Source organism: Pleurodeles waltl, chromosome 11, assembly GCF_031143425.1.
Source record: "Pleurodeles waltl isolate 20211129_DDA chromosome 11, aPleWal1.hap1.20221129, whole genome shotgun sequence".
NCBI classification, from domain to species: domain Eukaryota; kingdom Metazoa; phylum Chordata; class Amphibia; order Caudata; family Salamandridae; genus Pleurodeles; species Pleurodeles waltl.
This window is the reverse complement of record NC_090450.1, coordinates 361,983,145-362,007,242: the sequence shown is the minus strand read 5'-3', so window position 1 is coordinate 362,007,242 and position 24,098 is coordinate 361,983,145. Positions and strand designations below refer to the sequence as shown.

The window sequence follows — 24,098 nt, the reverse complement described above, 5'->3', positions numbered from 1 at the left end:
TGCTTTTGTGTACCTACAATCCGCCTTTGACCTGGTTCCCTGCCCAAAGTTATGGCAAGGTCTTCCTGATATGGGCATGCCACCTGACATTCTTTTGCTAGTCATACGCTTGAATGATAACAAATTTGCACACATTTGAGGGGGAACACAGAGACAGCTGACAGAGAGGGTCCCTGTTTCCAAAGGAGTCAGCCAGGGCTGTGTCCTGGCCCCCACATTATTCTCATTGTACTTAAATGACGTACACATTCCCAGTATCCTATTGATGCTCTTTCTCTAGCCAAAGTGAAAACCCCTATTCTCCTTTTTGCTGATGACATTCTACTGATCTCCAAAACCCCTAGGGGGCTACAAATATTCCTGAACTGTTTTGATGAGTTTTGTCATAATCGTAGTCTGGAGATCAATGCAGCAAAAACTAATTTTTTGTCATTTAATCAGCAGAAAACCTGCAAAAGTTAGTACTAGGAGGAGCACTGCCTGATAAGGAGGACTTGTTTACTTAACTGGGTATAAAACTTTCTTCATGTTACAACTTTCCTCTAACATGACATCAAAGTCACATGTCAATAAGGCAACTGTAAAACAGACTATAGCTGTAATTCTTAAAGACAACCTATCATCCTTCAGTTAACCCATAGCACCTGCTCCGCAGATCTACGAAGCCACAGCTCTGAGCACTGCCCTTTACGGAGCAGATCTCTGGGGCTATTTCAATATTAATGAATTAACAAGATCTGAGAATACATTTCTAGGACCCTAGTCCCATCACCACCTAGTATCCCTCTTTATACTTTGCCCTTAGATTTGGCCATGAAAGGGAGTGGAGGTAAAGCTAGGCTGCACCCATTATTATTCTGGAGGAGGAGGTTTTAGTCTACTCATGAGCTTGCTGACTATGCTGCAGACCTGCAGGGCGTTTTCAAGGCAGACAGATTTAATAAAATCACTTGGCTCTCAAACATTAAAAACTGTTGATTTCTTTGGGCCTAGCTGAGCATTGGCAGTCTCCATCCAGCGACCATATCCCACCTAGAGTCCCTGAAAAAGCAATATTGGTCACAGGCAATGTTGAACATTGCCCAAAAATCTGCAAGATCCACCTTGTCAGGGAAATGTGTTGATTTTAAGTCTACAAGTGTATTCAAGCAATCTGGGGATTATATAACTGTTTTGCTGGACAGGGAGCTATACTGCCAATTCAGAATTGGTTCCTTACCCCTGAAATCGTTTACTTGCAGATGGGCAGCCCTGGAATCCCCAGTATGCCCAGCTTGCAACTCCTTAAAACAAACTCCTCCTCTTGTCCTTTTTACTTGTCTAGCTTATACTTGTCCACAACGCATCTGGCTATTGCCTATCTGTAGACAACTGGGACACTCACTCACTGTACTTTTTAAGAACAGATTGTTGTCGACTGTATGCTGGCGCAGTTGCTAAATATCTGGGTGTAATGTGGCTCATAGGAAAAAAGGCTCTTCTTCCCCATTAAGAAGAGTGACCATTTCTCTCCAGGTTCAACCTATCAGTATATATTATCTTATGTTGCATTTCCTGAGATGATGTGTTATTTAGCTGTGATATTTATTTCTTACTGTCCTATTGGCTTTCACGCTACTTTGTTATCTCTGTGAAGCAATTTGGCTACTGTATTAACTTACTATTGTCTATAGCAACACAAAAGGATGATGGACAGAGTGCTGAAACTTTTCCAGCACTCACCCCCAGTCACAGATCTGGGTCAGATCCATCGTTCTTTTGCTCACAGTGCCACCCCAGTTGGTCCCAGCCTTATGCAAATCAGGCTTGACCCTGCTCCCATGGGAACAATCCAGCCCACCTTACACATCCGGGGAAAAAAGAAAGATGAGGCGTAAAGGAATACCATGCTAGCCTTAATACATACTACCAACACAGAAAGTTCATAGTACTGCTCCTGTCGCCTGGAACTAAGTACACAGAACCATTGCTCCTGGTGTGTCCTTCCCAACTCCGTAATTCCCAGAGATCTCAAAGAAAAGAATGACGTTGGCTCACTCACTTAATGTGACATGTTTCATCATTGGCTACCTTATCCCACTCTGGTGAGATCATACGAGGCAGGACAGACTCAACCTCAGTTGGGAGTTCCTAGAAATTATCTACTGGACAAGAACTAAGGTCTAGACAACAGGAGGAGTGCCATGAGCTTTCTGTGTTGGTAACAATCCAGCCCGCACCACCAGGCCAGGTCCTCCCTGGGTCAGAAACAAGCATCCTGGGCCCAGTTTTGAGGTATCACACCTCATCAGCCAGGCTAGCGTGAATCCACTGATTCAGTGAGCAAGGGACCCACACCTGGGCATACCCTAGCCACTTGGGGCACACATAGCAACACCACAAAATAAAATGATGGACAGCGTGCTGTCACCTTCCAAACACCCACATATGGCTGGGTCCCAACTGGGGGTGAAGTGGCAAGCATAATAATGATGGATTAAACCCAGATCTGTGACTGGAGGTGAGTGTTTAAAAAGTTTCAGCACTCAGTCCATTATTTTATTTTGTGGTGTTGCTCTTTTTGTCTATGACTTCTTATGTCAGGCAATGTTGTACCTGCAAACATATCTGCAGACTTATTGAGATTGTTTCAGTGTTTTTGACAGGTAGGAAAGCCTTACACCTCTTTCTCTTAAACATGCTCTTCTATAGGTGGAAATAGCTGGGCAGGGAGTTTTAGAAGCTCCTTTTAAAACCGAATGACCCGTTTGGACAATCTCTTTAGGCTGAAAGAAGTAGGCAACATAGGTTTTTGGGTATTTCAAGCATTGCGTTTGATTGTACACCCCCGCTTTGGTGTTTAACTGTGACATGGGTGCCCAATGAATACAAGAAAGAGTAAGAGGTATACATACATATTGATTTTTATACTATTAGATCCCTGCATCTGTCCAGAACAATGTCTTACAAAGAGCACCCACTTTTGGTTGATCCCTTCAGGTGACAGTCACCTACCCAAAAGAGGGAAAACACCTATGATGAAGCATGTCACTATTTGGTGTGTGAGGTGCCTGGGCCCATGCACCTTTTTGTTTAGAACTAGACTGGGAAGATGTGTGAATTGTGTGGGTAACATTAATTCTCTTTTGTGTGGAATAAACTGTTTACACATTCCCTTTGCAGAAGATACTCTTGTCAAGCCTCTATCTTCAACAGGATTTTTGTTTTACCTGAGCTTTTCCATGGTCCAGTAATGAGTTGCTCCATTTTTCTGATCCTGCACCTCGACTGCCACAATTGTTCGTGGAAAAGGTCGTTTTTCTCTTTCTTTGATAGCATCAGGGGGCAGAAGATCAGGTGGTAATGGTGAATACAAGGTATCTGTGAGAAGCAGGAACTGAAACTGCACCTAGAAGGAAAAGCAGACAAATTTGAGTCTGCATTAGAAGCAGTACGAGTTTGCTTACATCATAGGTTTAGAAGTATTATGTATGTAGATTGCAATACAATCCATTTAGATCATCTTTAAAAGTGGTTCAATATCTTCTGATATGTACAGTATTATTACTCATGTCACTGCTAGTTTTGGAACTGTTGAGTTTTGCTTTTTTAATTGCAACTAGTACATATAGGTCTTGATAAAAATGCATCCCCACCCATTAACTTTCTGCAGGTCAAACCTGCCAGAATTTAAAGTGGGAAAAATGCCCAGTAAATATAAGAATAGGCTTATTTGGGTGCCCTGTTGTAGGCTCCAAAAGCTGCAGCTATGTTCCATTTCATGAACAACACTGATAATAAACAATCAACGCACCCAGGAAAATTCAGATCACTTGAATTTGTATATTATCGATCCAAAAATGATTTCATTAAAAACCGGGCCACTGGTAATGGGGGCCTTAGTCTACAATGGTTAACAAAAACACACAGCGTTAATGACTGCACTGATAATGACCTGAAGAGGTCATGAGCAGGAACTAAAACTTTGTTATTTTTTTGTGAAATTAGCAAGGGTTGTGAGCCTTTTTCTTTGTGTAAATTTGGGGCCAATACAGTGCTATCTGAGAAAGCAAAATCCACAAATCAAATAGTACAAATGCAAAAAGACACCTACGTTTTGGCACATACCCAATTTGAAAACCCCATGCTACCAACAAAACACAATGCTAATATCAAACATTATAAGCACAGTAAAATGCTCAATAACATTAAATACTATACGACAATGGAGTTTGTCAGCTGAACAAAAAAATACATTAACGTCAAAATAAGAACAGTCTAATAATAGCAGGAGATCCGACTGCAGAATACAAAATTGCACATGATTGCTACTATGGTAACTTCTAGGATCCAAAAAATCCTTCCTTACGTGCCATACACCCTCCCCATGAGCAATAAACACGGAGCAGACGACTACACAAGTCCTTAAGGTGGTTACATTTATTGGTTAATCCATCATATAATAGCAGCCATCAGTACATTAAAAAACACAAAAAAGAAGAACTCAGCAACTGTGCAAAATGGGTTCAAGCCCAAATGAGCACGTTTGCATACGTCAATCACTGTTCGTAGTGCCCTTAGTGAACCTGACCTGAGCAGCAATAATACATTTGAACAACAAAACATTCAACATCATATTGTCTGGATGCAAGGACTTAATGATGGACTGTCAGCAGGAGTTGACCCCCAATTAATTCCACTTATTCCGTAACAAGGATCTACGCTCCTTCTGCAAAGCTGGACACAGACAAAATCACAAGTGCGAACGATTCTTCCCAGCTACCACAGCCCCACACACATTACACCCTTCCCTGGGTTAAGCAGCCAGGTGGGTATATGCTTCACAAAAGCCCAGTCACCCCTCCTTAAGACCATGAATTTCTCTTTCAGATGAATGCCAGGAGAGCAGGAGAAATAACTTGCTGGAGTAGCTGGCCAGAACGCATTGATTACTGCCCAGGCGTGTTTACAGTTGGCAAGGAGAGCTCGATCCAAATGGAAGGACCTAAACTGAACATTTTTTAATAACAAGTGGATTGTGATGGATTATTGGCCCAGTGTGACCCTTTTGCCTCAGTCGCACTAATTTTGAGCCACAGAAATGATTCCAAACTACCCACATTTGCCCTCCTTAATTTATGCCAGTTTCAAAAAGGCACCTGCACCTACTGCCCCCTGATTTAAAAGGCCAAATTCAAGTCGAACCTGCGCAGGAATGCAGATTGCAGTAAATGAAAAACAGTCTTATATATCTTGGTAACCAACCTGTTTAGCAAACATGCACCTCTACCCAACATTACATCCTGACCATAGATCAATGAGAGAGTAATCTTTGCTCTCATGACTTCCAATTGTGGGAACAGATTAGGTCCCCTAAAGGTTTTAAATAATTTTAAAGAGACACCTGCAGAGGGCTGTAACTTCAATCTCCTTTCTCCGGCTAACAAAACTACCTCTGGCATCAAAATGCACCCCTAGGTATTTATAACAGTGGTCTGAAATATGTTTACTGCTCTTATAATACCAGTTACTTCCCAAGAGACCACTTATAATTTTAACAGATTTACTTCCAAAAAGTTCGAGGCTGTGTAAAGTTCAAGTTGGCTAAGCAACCATTGAAGTCCTACCCTGGTATAGCTGAACATTGCCAAATCATCAGCATAGAGCACATGACTAAACTGAAGACCACCAGTCTTGGGGGGATGAGAATTAATTGCATCAAGAGCAGATGACAGGTCTGCAAAAAATAAGTTTAAGACCAAGGGAGCAAGCAAGCATCTCTGCTTCACACCATGAAAGGTGGAAATTTTCCTAGAAAGGGAGCGGCCATCCCCTAGTTTAATGCGGACCCAGGTGTCTGTATGGAACTCTATTATGGACCCTAGCAGCACAGAAGGAATTCCCCAATTTTGTAATTTAACTCACAGGGAACACCCGGTGACCTGATTGAAAGCTGCCTTGAAATCCACAAAACAGCAGCGCAGCACGGAACTTGTTAAAATGGCCTTGTCCATCAAAATAAATAGAGCTAGTAAATTGGAAGGTGTGCCCGATACAGCTGAAAACCCTGTTTGGCATAATGGAATTACGCCCTTCGACTCCGCCTAAGAATGAAGATCTTCGAACAAATGTTTGGCATAAAATTTTGCCTCATTATCAAGCAATGCTATCAGACTATAATTGGCTGGGTCGGACCTTAAGCCACTTTTATGCAATGGGTGAATTATAGCACCACGTTAAGACTTGGGACTTCTTGAGGACAAGGCACAGTAGTCGAAGAGGTTCACAAGGTGGTACGCCCAAAGGATTATGCTCCTCATTATGAGTTTGGCAGAGGGGATTACTCCATCTCAAACGTCAGTGAAACCCCTTCCGCCGTATTACAAGTTCTGTGGGATATAATGGAACTTGTAATTCGGCGGACGGGATATCCGTCACGTTTGTGATGGAGTAATCCCATCCGCCAAACTCGTAATGAGGACCTGTGTCCTGTTTGAACAGCAACTGCGGAAGGCCGTTGTGACCTGGAGCCCCATTCCGTTTTGCCTTGGAAATAATGCGACAAAGACGATGCAAAGAAAAAGTCATGTTTTCCAATTGAACATACGGGGGCTCCAGTGACTGAAACTGGAATTTAATCGGAATTTAAGTCTGCTTCCCCCACACTGTACTGGTTTTCTTCAGGCATGCTTACAGAAAAATGTCTGGCCAAAAAGGAAGCCTATTCACCCTCTGAGATGTTAACAGTATCAAGACCCCTTGACTGTTTGTTAGTTTATTAATACGGGACCAACATTTTCTTGAATTGAAGTCCTTACTAGGGCTTATAAGTATGGCCCAAAACAGGTTAGAGCGTTGCTGATTTTCTTCATAAATGGCCTTCCTGTAGACCTTCTGCAATTTCTTAAACGTAATCAGTAAGTCCTTTGAGTCAGGGCTCGTCCTGATTGCCCTACCAGCTGTATTGCAAGCTTTCTTTAACGCCTGAGTCTCCCTTGAAATAACAAACTGCGTTGTTGAAATAGAATTATTTACAGGTTTATGAAATATTGATCATAAAAAAAAAAAAAATTGTCTCAGCTTAATTGGAGGCACACTACCTACCACTACAGAGTCAAGACATTTAATACTTTCAGCCATTACTGCACCACTAGACAAGGGGATCCATTTTATGCTCTTTAAAGTCTCAATACATACGCCGTCACCCGCAGCCCGAGCCACAGCCTTGAGATGAAAGCTAGATTTTATAACTACGGTTTGGGGGTGATGATCACTCTCACACTGAGTGGATATTGAGCACTTTTCCATAAAGGGGAACATTTCCATATAACAGATGGCATAATCCAAATAGTAACATATTCGCCCATCCGATCTTGTCCAACTCGGCAGTGCCTTGTGGCAGTCGGGCGTTCAGGACTTTGAATCCCATGCTGTTTAAATATATTACCATGTACGCACCCAGCGGGCTACGAGAGCAGTCCCGTGGTCTAGGCTGTTCAGGAACATAGAGGAATTATTTCATAACAATTTAGGAACAACAGTAGGTCCACAGATTCAATCTTCTGAGCAACCCCGCTGATATTCAATGAACATAACGTCAGGGGTTCGTACTTTGGCATAGGAGACACCTCCCCGAGAGATCATTCGGACCGCTGATGCAATAGGGCTGAGGGCAACCAAACTCAATTAGCCCCCAGCTGGTTACCAACATCAGACCCTCTATACCACTATGTGTAATGGAGCTACCCTAAGCACTTTTCAAAATTGAAAATGGCTTCGATTCAAGGGGAGCCTTAGGACTTGATGGTTCATACAATAAGGCAGGGTTAGCCAGGATTCTTATGGGGAATGATTGTAATGCCCCAGGAATGAAATAAATCTTCTCTTGTGAGAATTGACTGTGCTAGGGCGATGGAGACCAATGTCACTAGGGTGGCTTCTCCTGTCTGTAAGCCCTTTTGAAGAAAATATTTTGATGGGAACGATATCACCAGATCCAGTGCTACTCAACTCCAGAATAGCTTTGAAAAGTCTTAAAATGTTCCCTTTATTCAAGATGTCATGGGCACCTCTTGAGCAGTATTCCGGCTTGAAAATTAATTTGGCACTTGTACACTCAGATGGGGACGTTGAAAAATGAGATGGTGGCCTTAGATGGGAATGGCCCTCCAGCCTAGAAGCACCCCTAGGAACCTCTAGCCTCATCTCCAAACAATCAGCAACAGAAATAGAATCTTGGAACTGGTGGAGGGAGCTGGCTGCTTTGAATTTTAAGAGGCATCCTAAAAGAGCTGTCAGCTCTCGGTCCCACTATATCACAACTAGCTGCTTCGTAAGCCGAAGTATGGTTCATTGACGTTGCTATATCATCAGCAAGGCCGCCCCCCCAGAACTTGTAGTTATGCAGCTGAGCTGTTGACTTTGCTTTTTTGAGGGGGCCCAATGCTTTCTTTGGATGTAGTTCTGCCCCAATTAGTAGGGACGCTGGACGGTAAACTTTGCGCAGACTCACTAGTTGGTGACAGGCCACCCTGTATGATCAAAGATGGACCAGTTGGCAAAGTCAGGTTTGTCGCCTCCTGAGGGAGTCGTACAACATATTGAGCCAGTTGTTGACATTTATTTGCATTCCCAGCTAAGGGAAGACTGCCTTTTTTTCTGCTGTTTTCAGAGCCCTTTCTTTTCTCTCTTGCATAGTGTGTGCTGCACACCAGGATCTACCTCTAAAGATGACGATTTTAATTGACCTGCTTGTGGAACACAGTGAGAATGGGGAGATTGAACTGGATCTATGCATTTGAATCCAGGTGGGTAAACCTTTCAACAAACTGAACTGGCCAAAATACCTTGCTTTGTTGCTCTGATGGCATTGTGCTGGCTCGGTTTAATAATTGTGAAACGCTTTACCAGGCAGAAGTAATCATCCAGTGTTTTAATTTTGTTGTTTTTTCGTACCAAGTCTGGGTGGGGCCCCAAATTCAATGAAGTAGCTGAGGACACTGAGCAAGATGAAAACCTCTTAATTTCAGATAGAACTGAGCTTAAAAAAGGAGGAAAGGATGAAAGGCTTATGAAAGACTTTCTATAATTGGAGAACACAAGCAGGCTTCTTGCACTAAATTGGCGCTTGTTTGTGCTCTAATGATTAAATGGTTTAAATTGTCTAATTTCTGATCGATCCCCAGCCACATATGTAGCTATTGTATTCAACAAGTCGACGTGCACACCCAGCTTGTCAGAATGATAATTCAAGGTCAGAAGAGTAGATTGTAAAGTTTGCATAAATTGAAACCAGACAGGGACACTGGGTTTGGTCATAACATTGGGCATGGGCTTGGATTGAGTATCTGCACCCCCAACAGATTCAGTTTGAAAACAAGATAAGTCCAAGAGCGATTGGCCGTTAATCTCTCTGTCAGTTAACTCTGTTTCAGAGGTGCCCCTGCCTGCCCACTTGGAGATCTCATAGGAAGCATTGATAGAATGCTGCAAGTTAGGCCACGAGTCCATTGTGCAGCCAGCGGACTAATCAAATAGTCCATACTGTTGTCCTGCTGGCAATCTTGACTATCAAGATCCTGCACATTCTGCCGTGAAAGCACTAATGAGGAAGGAACCCCGTACATGACGTCAAAGGAATGGTCACTTCAAATAACTATTGGAGAGATCCCATGCTTCAATGGAACCACAGCCAAATTAGCCACCTGTGACACCAATGGAGTTATATTTTCTTTGGGGGCTGACACATCTGTGTCTAATTCCTTGAACTCTACGGTACTGACTGGGCCAGAGTGATCCACAAAAATTACTAGTAAAATGGGGTGATGTGATTGTGCATGTATTTCAAGAGATCGGGGGCCCTTTACTGATGCCTCCTAGGTGCCAGTCGTCGACGATGCACTCAAACTCGTCAAATGCTGAGTGCCACCACCGCCCACCTTTTTTACAACTGGAGCCCACGAAACATCAGTGAACTTGGTTGAGACATATTTGTGACAGGATCCAGAGGATTCAAAGCTACAGTATTGAACAGTTCAACGTCTTGTGAAGCGGTCTGAAGGACCACCGGTGGAGTAGGGCTTACAGGTGAAAGTAGGGCCTTGATCTGGCAACAGCTGGCTTTGGCATTGCACACAACATCGCCTCACTGGCACTTCTTACGTTTCTGAAAGATGACGGGTTTCCTTCTTGCTTTACCAGACCTCATGGCCTTTGCAGTTCTTGAGTCCCCCCCCTCCAAAGCTTGACCAACAGACTGCAGAAAAGAAGTTCAGTGTGCTGTAGGTCCCTCCAATTTTAAATGGCAGTATTGTGATGCTAAAGCAGGTCAGACAGTGAAGGGGGTAAAACGTGAGTAATCATAAATTATACACAGGTAATAGCTTTTGCGTGTTTACATGTTTATGTCAATAAAAGTACTAAACATTTAATATGGAAAAATACCCTTTCAGGTTTACACAGTGAACTCTACTGACAGAGTTCATTGGAGGAAAGAAGAACTGGTGAGTAAAATTTGAGGAACTGGACTAGTTTAGCCTTCAACAGTTTCAGCAAAGATTTGATATATTTGTACCTGTGAGTATTGAGGGTCAGTAAGAGTGAGGGTTTTATTCAAGAACCATAATACTCTGCCTGTTGTGCCCAATAAAAGCAGTGGAAGTGTACCACAGCACTACTCTGAAAGTTGTAGCATGTAAACTCTGCTACAAGGCAGTAAGAAACTTGCCTTAAAACAACATGCTTGCAAAACATAGTGCTTTAAAATTCACATCAGGGCTTACTCAATCCAATTTAGAATTCTGGGTGTGAGAATTCAAATTCATGCCTTGTTGGTAAATGACCAACTTGCTAATGCAAAAATTAAAACTCCTTTGCTATTTTCAAACTGTTCCCTATTACTGGGCTCAGGAAAGGAGTCTAATGACATCTGATCAAGGTAACTTTTGCACACCACCAGTTGATGCATTCCTGCTAGATAATGCTGGTGGGTATAGTGTTTCCTTGTAGCAGAATTTCAACTACTTTTGGGTTCTGCTTTGGGATATATATACACACACTACTATATGCTGGCCTATACTTCAGGCTTTCTGCCATGAGAGACTTAAAGAACTGTTTAGGGGGCACTGCAATGTGTGTTATGGGTTCTAAATGAATAAGACATCCCAGTGCATAATTATGGAAGGTACGTGTGTAGTTATTTATTTATTTGGAGATTTTATAAAGCACATGCAAGGTGGAAGGAGCAAAATAACATTTTGGAAGACAGCAGTTATGGTATACAGAAATAGATTAAGCAAGTTAGCATAATAGGATATGGCATACACTACAAATCTAAATGTATGCAATATGGACAAATGTAAAAATAGCAATTCAGATGACATCAAATACAATAAAAATTGGAATGTGTACAATGTTTTCATGAGGTACGAAGATGGCAGACAATTAATTAAGCCATAATAATGAGCAGGAATTCTAACATTTGTCCTTAAGTTGTTTAGCAGTTGTGATGACCAGGAAAAAAGGTTTTGTGTCACCATAAAACCAGAGGCAAAACAAATTTAGGGCGACAAAGGTGATAAAAGGCAAGGGACAAGAAGAAATGTTGTTCAGTTTGCTCTTGAAGGTAGATAGGAAGGGTGAGGGTGAAGTAACTGGAGGAATAAGGTTATATATTGTGTGCATGCAACCAGGGAATGAATGATTGAGAATAGTTTTTGTTCAGGAGTTTCCAGAAAGGATTGCATCTATTCTACATAAGGAACTTGACCAATTAGACATTTTTAGACTTTTTGCCAGGGCAAAAAATATTCATTATTTACAATTTTATAAACTAAATTGGACATCTTGTAGGAGAATCTGCCCACTCTTACTGGACAGCCATGTAAAGAGAAAAGCACTGGTGTAATGTGGTCAAATCATTTGCTTCTGGAGGTAAAGCAGGCAAGTAGCATGATATGCCACTTTTAAGTGAGCTAGGTACATTGTTGGTATCCTGGTGAGAATGGCATTCCCATAGTCAATTAGATAAAGGTTGTACTGCTATTTTAAGGTCCAGTTCTGGAAGGAAATATTTAATTACTTTTATGAGTCTGTGCTGATACTGTGTACATTATGCCAAATGATTTATGTGCTTTGAAGGTCGAGGTGTCTATTCTTGGATGTGGCTAGGGTTCTGAAGCTTCCGATCATTCTGGTTTTGCAATAAAGAATACTTGTGGCTTCCAGCCATGCTTGCACAGGGCAAATGGAGATAGGAGGCGCAATGAACATGAGCTCTTTTGTAATAGAATTGAGTCTGAAATTATGTCATCTAAGCCCGGATCTTGGTCAGAGTTTTAAGTCATTAAAAGATACCATCTGGTGTGGGAACTTTCATTTATAGCTGAATGCTATCAACATATTAATAGTTCAGTATGCCAGAATTGCTCAGTAGATCTCCAGGGGGTTCTACGTACAAACTGTAAAGCAGGGGGTCTAATAAAAAACCTTGTGGATCTAGTGGTATAGGGTCAGATATCCATATTAAATTCCTGTGAGTAATATATAAGTGTAAGGTGAACCTGTTCAGTACATTGCCCCCTATACCAATGCAATGATTCATGATGTCTAGTAGGGTGTGTTGACTGCCATTCTCAAATACTACTGATAAATCAAGTGAGATGAGCAGACAAGAGTCATCTATTCTTAAGATGGCTTCTTTACTAAGACAGTGTTAGACCTGATACCCTTAGGGTGGACTTTTCCTCAAGTTTTTGCCTTCCACCTTTCTATTATTTTGAAGTCGTTTTTGCTGGTATTAGGACCAGCTAGTGCTAAAGTGCCCCTGCTATTTCCCCTAAACAAGGTAACATTGGCTTATCTCCAACTGGCATATTTAATTTACTTATAAGTCCCTAGCAAAGTGCACTACATGTGCCCAGAACCTGTAACTTAAATGCTACTAGTGGGCATGCAGCACTGATTGTGCCACCCACTTCAGCAACCCTTTAACCATGTCTCAGGCCTGGCATTGCAGAGCCTGTGTTTGCAGTTTTACACTGTGAAATCGAACTGGCAAAACAACCCTTTTTCCAGGCCTAAACCTTCCCTTTTTATAGATATAAGTTACCCCTGAGGTGAGTCCTCTACGACCGAGAGGGCAGAGTGCAATGTATTTAAAAGACAGGACATGTACTATTAAGTTTTACGTGTGCTGGTATTGAAAAACTCCTAAATTCATTTTTCGCTACAGCAAGTCCTATTCCTATAGGACAACATTGGGATTACCTTATTACAACTTATAAGTTTAATTTGCAGTTTGGAAGAGATAAACATTTCTAATTCAGTGTCTATGGGATCACAGTTTAAAATAACAATTGTGAGAGGAGGCCTTGTTTGTCATGGTTAGCCCTTTCACTTTTTGCCTGGTATGAGATGTAGTCTCAAAGTTGTTTCCCAAGGGCCCCTGCCAACCAGGGTCCTGGGCCCGATTTCTTTCCCAAAACTGTTGTGATTCATTGGCACAATTGGCAACGCTTTTAGCTGCCACTATAAGTCCCTAGTAAATGGTACTTAGGTACCCAAGCCTTGGGGTACTAAGGGTAGGTCCCTGAGGGTAGCAACACAGATTGTGCCACCCTCAAGCGACATGCATTCAAATGTACTCAGCACTGCCATTGCAGGCTGAGTGTCCTGATGCAGTCCTAAAATGCAAAACACAGCCTGTATGCCCTGTCCATTACACACTGCATGCATTATAGGCAAGTCACACCTCTGGCAGGCCTTCTTGTGTTAAGGCAGGGTGCACTATAATGTCTGTGAGGGCATAGCTGCATGAATAATATGCCCCTACTATGTCCTTGCTGAACCTGAGACACAGTAAGTGAACATAGCAACTATTCTAAATGCATGTGCTGGACACTGGTCCCTATAGGTTTTACAGCTATATGATGGCCACTCTAAACCCTGGGTTGTTCGGTATAAAACAACCTAGAATGATAAATCCAAACTTGTACCAGCATTGCATTTACTACAAAATATACCCAGGGGTCACCTTAGAAGTGCCCCTGCAAAATATAACTAGCATGGTTGCTGGCTGGTCACAACCAGCCTGCCAGCAGCAGACAAGATTCTGGAATCCTGGGGTGAGAGAGCCTGCTCTCTGGGTCCCAGAACAAAGCCCTTACTGGGTGGAGGTGTAAACACCCCCTCCTCAGAAATGTGCACTTTCCTGTTAGTGAGCTTCAAAGGGCTTACCCCCCTTGAAATGTGCCCCCCACAAGCCTGCTACTAGCAGCAGATGGCTGTCCCCATTGCTAACACCCACTTTTGGCTGGAGCAACAGTGGGGAAAAAACACAAAGGACAGGAGGAGGAGTCAGTCCCAGCTTGCACCACCCCCTAAAGTGTTGCATGCGAGGCAACCTCTTCATTTCATTTTCCTCCATCTTGTTAGGAAGGAACATAGCCAATCAGGTATAGGTAAGTGACCTCTGCCCACATAAAGTGGTCACTTAGTGGGTGTAGCCACTCTACGGTAGATGACCCATTGGTCACTACTAGGTATCCTCTTTAAAATGCCCACTAAATACTGTATTTAGAGGGCATTCCTGGACCATTTCAGATCAGAATCTTTCTTCAGACTCCAAGGACACAAGACGACTAGGAACAAAGAAGACCCTAGGCTGGGAAACTGAAGTCCTTCTGCACCAAAAAAAAAGGTGCCAAACCCTGCCTGCTGCAGGACTCAACAATCGCCAATGAGGGATTTCTCGGACATTGGATGGACTCCACAAACCCCCAGAGGACCTCCAATCTTCAAAACACACTAAAGATCTCCCCCCAGAGTGAAGGCATCACTCTCCTGCAACAAAAGCTTAAGAACCAGTGAAGTCTAGTTAACTGACAGGCTGCTGACCAAGAAACCCCACCCCACAGCCAGATCAAAATCCATCTGACAAACTACGAGGACACGACCTACAAGTGTGCCAAGTTTGGCGACACTGCATTCTCCAGTGGCTGAACTGTGCAATAGCACCAGATACGGACCACCTGACATCGAACAACCAGAAGGACAGTCCACCCCGGACACCCTGTGCCCTGCACCAAAGATCCAGCTTTACTCTAACGATCCTCCACCCCTTGTGACCTCGACACTCCCAGAAGACCGACCAAATTCACCTTGAAGTCTACCTGTTCAGCAATTTTCCAATTGGCCCCTTGCAGTGGCTTTTCAGCATCTGCTTCCACCAGAACAGGGAGTCGCCAAAACTTCTCCAGCTGATCCATAGGGCCTACCAATGACCTCAACTTACTTGCAAAAGGAGACCTTGGTAAACGCACTGCCTGATTTTGTATGTATTTTAAAAATACTTTCCCAATTGATCCCTATGGTGTGTAATTATGCACAGAACTGAGACATTTTCCAAACTTTAAAACTTCATAACTTAAAAAGTACCTACCCAATTTTGATTATCTTTGATAAACTGGTCTCAACTTATTATTTTGAGTGTGTGTGTTGAGTTATTGATCCTATGAGTATAACAAATGCTTTGTACTTCTCTAAGATTAGCCTAACTGCTCGACCAAGCCACTATTAAAATTAGAGCATTAGGTGTTCTAGTTTTTACCTCTGTAAACCAATGTGTGGTTGCCTGGACTCTCTGCACAGTGTGCCTGTTTTTTGCACACTACATAGAGGGCCAGTCTCCTACAACAACTTATGGTGAAGTCAGATTTTAAATTGCAATTCTGAAAATGCCACTTTTAGAAAGTTGGCATTTTCTGACTTTAGCCATTTCATGGCTACTGCCGGTCTCTGATTACTTGTCTGAGGTGGGTGACAGCTGAGGTTTTTGTATTAACTTTAGACAGCCATACACAATGGGAGCTTAGGTGTGACTTGATGAGCCGTCCAGGGTTGATGGGAATGAGGAACTGGGCACAGCCTGAATTACACCTTAATAGGCAGCATCCTGTCCCAACACAAAGGGTTGCATAACCTCCTGTAGTGAGTCTGGAGCCAGGATAGGAATGACAGGCCCAATGTGCACTTCAAAGGACTGTCTTTGAAGTCTCCCTCTCCTCAAAGGCCCAATGATAAATACTGGACCTGTGGCACCACCACTTCAGTACACCTCTGGACCTGTGAAGACTCCGTGAGGAAGAAGGACTGCTGAGGTGCTGAAGGACTGCCACTCTGCTGGACTGCTACTTTGCTTCACTCCTGCCTTGCTATGTTGCCCTTCTGCATTCACTTGCCTGGGTGGGAGGGACTGGACCTGCATAACCCGAACCCAGAGTGACTCCGAGGGCTAGCTAGCTGGCCTCCTGATCTGAAATCTTGGGGACATAAAAGACTACCAACCATCCTGTTACCACACCTGGACTCTGCCCTCTGTGAATCTGTCCTGTTAAGTGGTTCCACCCCAGTTCTGGACCCTTGGAAATGGGCCTAAGGTGTTTGCTCTAGCGAAACTGACAGCATCCTCTGCTGTGGGAGCAAAACCGATGGATTGTCACTGTTGCATGGAACATAACTGGCACATCACTGCTACTATGTGGCCAGAACCTTGGCAAAAGACTCGCATCACTGCACATTTGGACCAGCACATTGCCTTTGGAACCACACTGTACAATGTTTACCCTGGTGCCAGCTCCTCACATCCCTTGTCAATGGCAGCCTCAATTCCGATGCTATAGCTCCACATCAAAACCTCAGTCCTGTTCAGAACTGACACCTCGCCTCAGCTTCACAACGCATCCCTAACACCAGCCTTCACATCTCTAGCCCCGTTGACAGGATCCTCAATGACAACACATGAGGACCTTACATAGCAGTCTTACTGCATCTTGGAACTGACACATTGCATTGGCTGCACAAGCCATCTGTGTCTTGGACTTACGCAACGCTCCACAACCAGTATTTAAGGTACTTTGGTTCAGCGGGCCTAACTGGGTCCCTGTAGCTTGCCTGTGCTCCATCATGGTCAGCCTGAACCTTTGACTTTGTCCTGGTCTGGTGTGACCAGATATCCTCGGATGGCCCTTACTGCTTCTAAGCGCTATTTTACAGTTTATTCTTTAAAAATTGATAACTCAACTTCTACTTATTGGATGTTTCGTATTTCAGTCCTGTTTTATTAATTACATTACTTCTTATTTTTTAAGCCTAGTGTGAAATATTTTTGTGTGGTATTTTCACTGTTTTACTGTTTGAAGTGTTGCACAAATAGTTTACACATTGTCTGTAAATTAAGCCTGACTGCTCTGTGCCAAGCTACCATAGGGTGAGCACAGGTTAATTTAGGGTTTACCTGACACTTACTCTGACTAAGATGGTGGTTGCTGCTTGACCAGGGCTTATGCCCCAGTCACCCTCCAACCCAATTCCTAACAGGCACAATTAATAACTTGCTATATAGTTTTTCTATGTTGCATCCTGCTCTACAATCTCTCAGAAGATTATCCAGCACGTAGTTATTGCTGATGGACTGATTAAGATGACTGACAGAATCCACAGGGCTTTTTTTAAAACAAATTTTATAGTCATCACATTCATTCCCAGCTGGACCTTCAATACAGCAATCAGAAGCAGGTTGTGCATATTAATCCAGGATAAGCAATAGTATTTAAGTTTCAGTGCAAGGCAGGAGCCAGTTGTAGCCACAAGAGGCAGAGTCCAGCCTGTAATACACTCAATGACAGTGGTTCCAGTTCATGCTTACAACCATTAATTTATCATACCCAATAATCCCAACTAAATACCCCCACCCACTTGTAAGGTGTATCCCTATCTGGTCTGTAGATAATTGCCTATGTATGTTCTATGTAAGAGGACAATCTGTGGTATATCCTTCAACCATACTGTCCCACAAGGGATCTCATCCAAGAAAAGCCTGTGGCCCCATAGTATATCTGTGGGGGTTTCCTACTGGAAACATGCACAGATATCATATGTATTAGGTCTCCTCAGGTGTCAGAGGCTCAGGGTGCTGTTACCAATCCTCTAAAGTCTCCCAAGCCTTGGCTGCCTCCAATGTCCCTAACCCTCTCCTGGCATCCCCAAGCCTAATATGTTCCTTCTACCATGCTTCTATGCTTGGCCCTCAAGGGCTTTTTCAGTTCCTATTCACTGATATTTTCGCCAGGACAAACACCAGGTCCAGGAATTTACTAGTGACTCTAGTTTTGGCCGTATGTGAAAACTTGTGTAGTAGACAAGAAATTGGAGTGCAGGGAATCGTTATTTCAGTAATCTTGGCCAACTTGATAGCAATAGCTTCCCAAAAGTCTGTCAGCTGGGGATACCCCCAAAACAAATGAATAAACTCTGCTCCCACCTCAGCACATCAGGGACATTTTGCATCTGTGTTGGCCAAGTATATATTGATTCTGCCAGGGGTGAGGTATGCCTTAAATAGGACATAACAATTAATGAGTCTAAACCTGGCATTTCTGGTTGCCTCAGCCATATACTCCAGTATATGTTCCCAGTCCTTATCTGGAAGGTCCGTACCTAAATCATCCTCCCAACGGGCTTTAAATCTCAGCAGGGGCTGGCCAAGGTCATTCCTCAGTCTACGGTATAAGTAAGTCATCACTTTGAAGGTTCCTGAAGTGGTCACTACATACTGACAACTGGCTTATTGTGTTGGTTCAGTCAGGCCCTATTTCCAAAGCTTACAGATGGCTATGGTGTCTGCTCTATGAAGAACACAGTGCCCTTGAGGTAGGCCATAGTGGTGGCTACACTCAAAGGGGAGGAACACCTAGGATTCAAACAGAACCCCCACTGTCATTACCCCTGCAGTTTCCCAGCCACGTGGCAACTCACAAAGAAACAGCAGTGGCAGGTCCAAGGAGTAGGAGACAGGGGTATGGACTCTCTGATGGTTCCTGGCCCAGCAGCGCCACATAATGTAGGTTTCACGATTGTCGCGGCCTCGTGTTGCAGAGTCCGTAGTACCAGACGGGCAAGTCCTTTAATGTTTAGGCCAAAAGGGACATCTTTCTACCTAAAGTAAGCCTGTCAGACACCCATTGCATTAGCCACTGCAACTGCTCTACCAGATAACAGGACTGTAGGAAAGTACCATCTTTCTTGACATGTTACCCCCAATTTCTGCCTGTTTGTCAGTGTGTTTTTACCGTCTCACTGGGAACCTGCTAGTCAGGACCCCAGTGCTCATTGTTTGTGGTCTGTATGTCAGTATGCTTTACTGTATCGCTGGAGTTCTGCTAACCAGAACTCCAGTGCTCATGCTCTCTCTGTTTATCAAATTTGTCACTACAGTCTAGTGACTTCATATTCCAATTCAGATTGGCACACTGGACCCCCCTTGTAAGTCCCTAGAATATGGTACCTAGGTACCCAGGGCATTGGGGTTCCAGGAGATCCTTATGGGATGCAGCATTTCTTTTGCAACCCATAAGGAGCTCATACAAACCTTTCTTCAGGACTGCCACTGCAGCCTGAGTGAAATAGTGTCCACACTATATCACAGCCATTTTTCACTGCAACAGGTAACTTATATGTCACCTATATATCTAACCTTAATTTACTGAAGGTAGGTGCAAAGTTACTGTGTGTGAGGGCACCCTTGCACTAGCAAAGGTGCCCCCACGTTGTCCAGGACCAATTTCCCAGACTTCGTGAGTGCGGGGACACCATTATACGCGGGCACTACATATATTTCATTACATATATGTATCTTCAAAATGGCAATCCCGAATATGGCCATGTGAGGTGTCTAAGATTGCGAAATTGAACCCCCAATCCAAATCTGGTACTGGGGGGCCAATTCCATGCACCCTGGGGGCTCCACCATGGACCCCCAGTACTGCCAAACCAGCTCTCTGAGGTTTCCACTGCAGCCCCAGCTGCTGCCACCTTACAGAGGTTTCTTCCCTCCTGGGGACTGAGCAGCTCAATTCCAGTAAGTCAGAACAAAGCATTTCCTTTGGGAGGAGGTTGTTACACCCTCTCCCTTTGGAAATAGGTGTTGCAGGCTTGGAACGAGTAGCCTCCCAGATCCTCTGGAAATGCTTTGATGGGCATAGATGGTGCCCTCCTTGCATAAGCCAGTCTATACCGGTTCAGGAACCCGCAGTCCCTGCTCTGGCACTAAACTGGACAAAGGAAAGGGGAGTGACCACTCACCTGTCCATTACCACCCTAGGGGTGGTGCCCAAAGGGTCCTACAGAGTGTCTCTGGCATTAGCCATCTTGGATTCCTAGGTGTGGGGACACTATGGAGGCCTCTGAGTGGCCAGTGCCAGCAGGTGATGTCGGAGTCCCCTCCTGATTAGTGCATATCTGGGTAGGTAGCCCATCCTCCTCTCAGAGCTGTTTAGGGTATCTCCTCTGGGAGTTTCCTCGGATTCAGTTTGCAAGACTCCACCAGGACTCATCTGCATCCTCTCCTTCAGCTTCTGACCATCGGGTCAACTGTATACTGCTCCAGGAACTGCTGTAACTGCAACAAAGTATCCAGGAAGGTTACTATGACCTGCAGCTTCAGCTCCAGCCAGCAACTGCAATAGTTTCTAGATGGTGCACTATCTGAGAACTGCCTGTCTTCATTCTTCACCAGAAGGACCAAAGGAATCTCCAGTGGAGGGACTGAGCCACTTCCCTGCTTCAGCAGGCACCTCTCAGTGACGATGAACGGTACTCTGGAACATCTCTCTAATCGACGAGCATGATCCCTGGAACACAGGTGGTGGACTGAAGTGACCCTGACTGTCCAAAGGTCCAGCTGTCCAAATTTGGTGGAGGTAAGAGCTTGCCTCCTCGTGCCAGACAGTACCCCTATGCATCACGTCTTCTGCAGCTCCTTGGGCTTCGGTGCACTTCTTCCAAAACTCCTTTGTGCATGGCATAGCTCAGGTCCCCAGCACCCTATCCTGCGATGCTCAGCTCCCTGAGTTATTCTCTAGCAGCGTGATATCCCTTGGCGTGGTGCTGCAATTACTGCACTTTGCACCTCCTTTCTCCCCGTGTCCTGGGACTCCATTGGGTGCTGCCTGTTCTTCTGAGGGCTCTCTAAAGACCTGAGAGCCCCCTCTGTCTCCTCAGTCTGAGTTGAGACCCCCCAGGTCCCTCCTGGGCCTGGGCAGTGGCATTTTGACGCAAAACGCATATTTGCTTGAACCAAGACTTGTTGGAGGAATCCAGCAATGCAAACTTCATGCATTCAACGACTCGACATGGGACATCTCGTGCACCAATCAGGAACCCATGGCTATCTTCTTTGGTGCATTTCTGTACTTCTCTTCCAACCAGAGAATCTACTTTTGCACCTTCTTCCAGGGTGGCAGGGGCTCCTGTTCTTCCTGGACTCTTCTTCAACCTTTGGACTTGGTCTCCTATCTTCATAGGTCTTCAGGTCCAGGAACCCATTGTTGGTTTCTTGCAGTCTTGGTTGGTCCTTGCAAAATCCAGTATGACAACTTGTAGTGTGTTCTGAGGAAATTTGCTGTACTTTACTCCTGCTTTCCTGGGCTCTGCGGTGGGGTATTTTACTTACCTTTGGTGTTTTCCAATGCTCCCAGTGCCCCTCTACACACTACACTTGCCTAGGGGGGGAATTCAACATTTGCATTCCACTATTTTTGTATATGGTTTGTGTTGCCCCTAGGCCTATTGCAATCCATTGTGTTTTTCACTATTTTCACTACTGATACTTACCTCCAGTAGGAGTATTGCCTCTAAGATATTTTTGGCCTTGTGTCACCCAAATAAATACTTTATTTTTGGTAACCCTGGGCATTGTTTTCTTGTGTATAAGTACTATATGACTTTAAGTGATATTGCAAGAGCTTTGCATGTCTCCTAGTTCAGCGGTGGCTGCTCTGCTACAGCTACCTCTAGTCAGCCTAAGCTGCTAGACACTGCCTACATTTCACTAAGGTGGATCACTGGACCTGGTATAAGGTGTAAGTACCTCTGGTTGCCACTACAAACCAGGCCAGCATCTCACAAGGACTCAAAGTATGAGACCACCAGGACTCTAGCACGGCCCTCTGGAGGGTGGATAAAACAAAATTATTTGGCAGATTGCACCCCAGAGAAAGCTAGTTAGTATTGAGTCTATATCTCGTAAGTAAGCTCTGTGTTTCCACATGGCAACGTTCGAAAGAAAGACAGTAGGGGTGGAAGGTAATGATCTTTAACAGTGTCACCTTTCCCGCCACTGATACAGGAAGCATATGCCAAAACACAGTACCTGCCCTTAACCCCTTCTGTGCCCAGGACGTAATGGTTACGTCCTGAGGCACAGTGCTGCTGTGCCCAGGACGTAACCATTACGTCCTGTGCACAGAGCCCAGAGGGAGCGCTCTCGCTCCCTCTGTGGGGTTCCTCCCCACCCCCCCAAGTCAGGGATGGAAGGGGAAGCCCTTCCCCTCCCACCCCCAACCCCCCCAACCACCCCTGTGACGTCAGCGCGCGAGCGCGCGCTGATTAGTCACAGGGTCTCCCCCATCGCACTGGAAGCAGAGCTTCCAGCGCGATTGAAAAAGAAATGCTTTTGCATTTCTTTTTCAATCCCATGGGGAGGCCCCGAGAGGCTTCAAAGGGAAGGAAATGTATTTCCTTCCCTTTGAAGTCTCTCACAGGTTTCAAAAGCCGGATTGCTTGCAATCCGGCTTTTGAAACCCCACTAGACACCAGGGATTTTTTTTTTTTTTCAGTGAAATTGGCAAAAGGGAGCGACCCCTTGGGCAAGGGTCGCTCCCGGGGGGGCATTTTTTTAGGAAGGCCTTTTCTGCCCCCCCTGGGGGCAGATTGGCCTATTATTAGGCCGATCTGCCCCCGGGGGGGCAGAAACCTCTAGGCACCAGGGACCTTTTTTTTTTTTTTTTTGTGATGATTTCTTTTTTTTTTAGGTGGGGAGCGATCCCTTAGGCAAGGGTCGCTCCCCTACGGGGCAATATATATTTAGGCCATTTCTGCCCCCCTTGGGGGCAGATTGGCCTATTTTGATGAGGCCAATCTGCCCCCAAGGGGGGCAGAAACCATTAGACACCAGGGAGTTTGTTTTTGCGCGCGAATTTCACGCAACGGGAGCGACCCCTTTGGCAAGGGTCGCTCCCAGGGGGGGCATTTTTTTGGGAAGGCCTTTCCTGCCCCCCCTGGGGACAGATCGGCCTATTATTAGGCCGATCTGCCCCCAGGGGGGGCAGAAACCTCTAGGCACCAGGGATCTTTTTTTTTTTTTTTCTTTTTGTTATGTTTTCTTTTTTTTTTAGGTGGGGAGCGACCCCTTAGGCAAGGGTCGCTCCCCTAGGGGGGAAATTATATTTAGGCCATTTCTGCCCCCCTTGGGGGCAGATTGGCCTATTTTGATGAGGCCAATCTGCCCCCAAGGGGGGCAGAAACCATTAGACACCAGGGAGTTTTTTTTTTGCGTGAATTTCACGGAAGGGGAGCGACACCTTAGGCAAGGGTCGCTCCCTGGGGGGGGGGGATTATTTTAGGCATTTCTGCCCCCCTGGGGGGGGTAGATCAGCCTATTTTGATTCGGCTGATCTGCCCCCAAGGGGGGCAGAAACCACTAGGCACCAGGGATTTTTTTGTTTTTTTGTTTTACAGATGGGGAGCGACCCCCTTGGACAAGGGTCGCTCCCCTGGAGGGGCAAAATGTATTTAGGCCATTTCTGCCCGCTTTGGGGGCAGATCGGCTGATTTTAGGTCAATCTGCCCCCAAGGGGGGCAGAAACCACTAGGCACCAGGGATCTTTTTTTTGCGCCGTCACACAAGGGGAGCGACCTTGTAGTCAAGGGTCGCTCCCCGGGGGGGTGGGGGGGGCCAAATTATTTTAGGCCATCTCTGCCCCCCCTGGGGGCAGATCGCCCTATTGGTATTAGGCCGATCTACCCCCAGGGGGGGCAGAAACCTCTATGCGCCAGGGCAATTTTTTTTTTGTGTTTTTTTTTTTTTTTTAGAGATGTGCAGCGACCCATCAGGCAAGGGTCGCTCCCCTGGGGGGCAAATTGTATTTAGACCATTTCTGCCCCCCTTGGGGGCAGATTGGTCGATTTTAGGTCAATCTGCCCCAAGGGGGCAGAAACCACTGGACACCGGGGATTTGTTTTTTGGCGCCAATGTCACGCAAGGGGAGCGACCCCGTAGGCAA

The 24,098-nt window shown here is 44.9% G+C and overlaps 1 protein-coding gene across 3 annotated transcripts in view; it reads right to left on the bottom strand.

The window, feature by feature from the left end:
- KIF1A (kinesin family member 1A) overlaps positions 1-24,098 on the bottom strand; it is a 3,950,406-nt gene that overhangs the window by 2,796,295 nt on the left and 1,130,013 nt on the right. For all 3 annotated transcript variants that reach the window (XM_069213666.1, XM_069213667.1, XM_069213668.1), the window contains exon 25: positions 3,210-3,388. In XM_069213666.1, the coding sequence (XP_069069767.1) occupies positions 3,210-3,388 (179 nt within the window). The remainder of the gene's footprint in view (positions 1-3,209; positions 3,389-24,098) is intronic.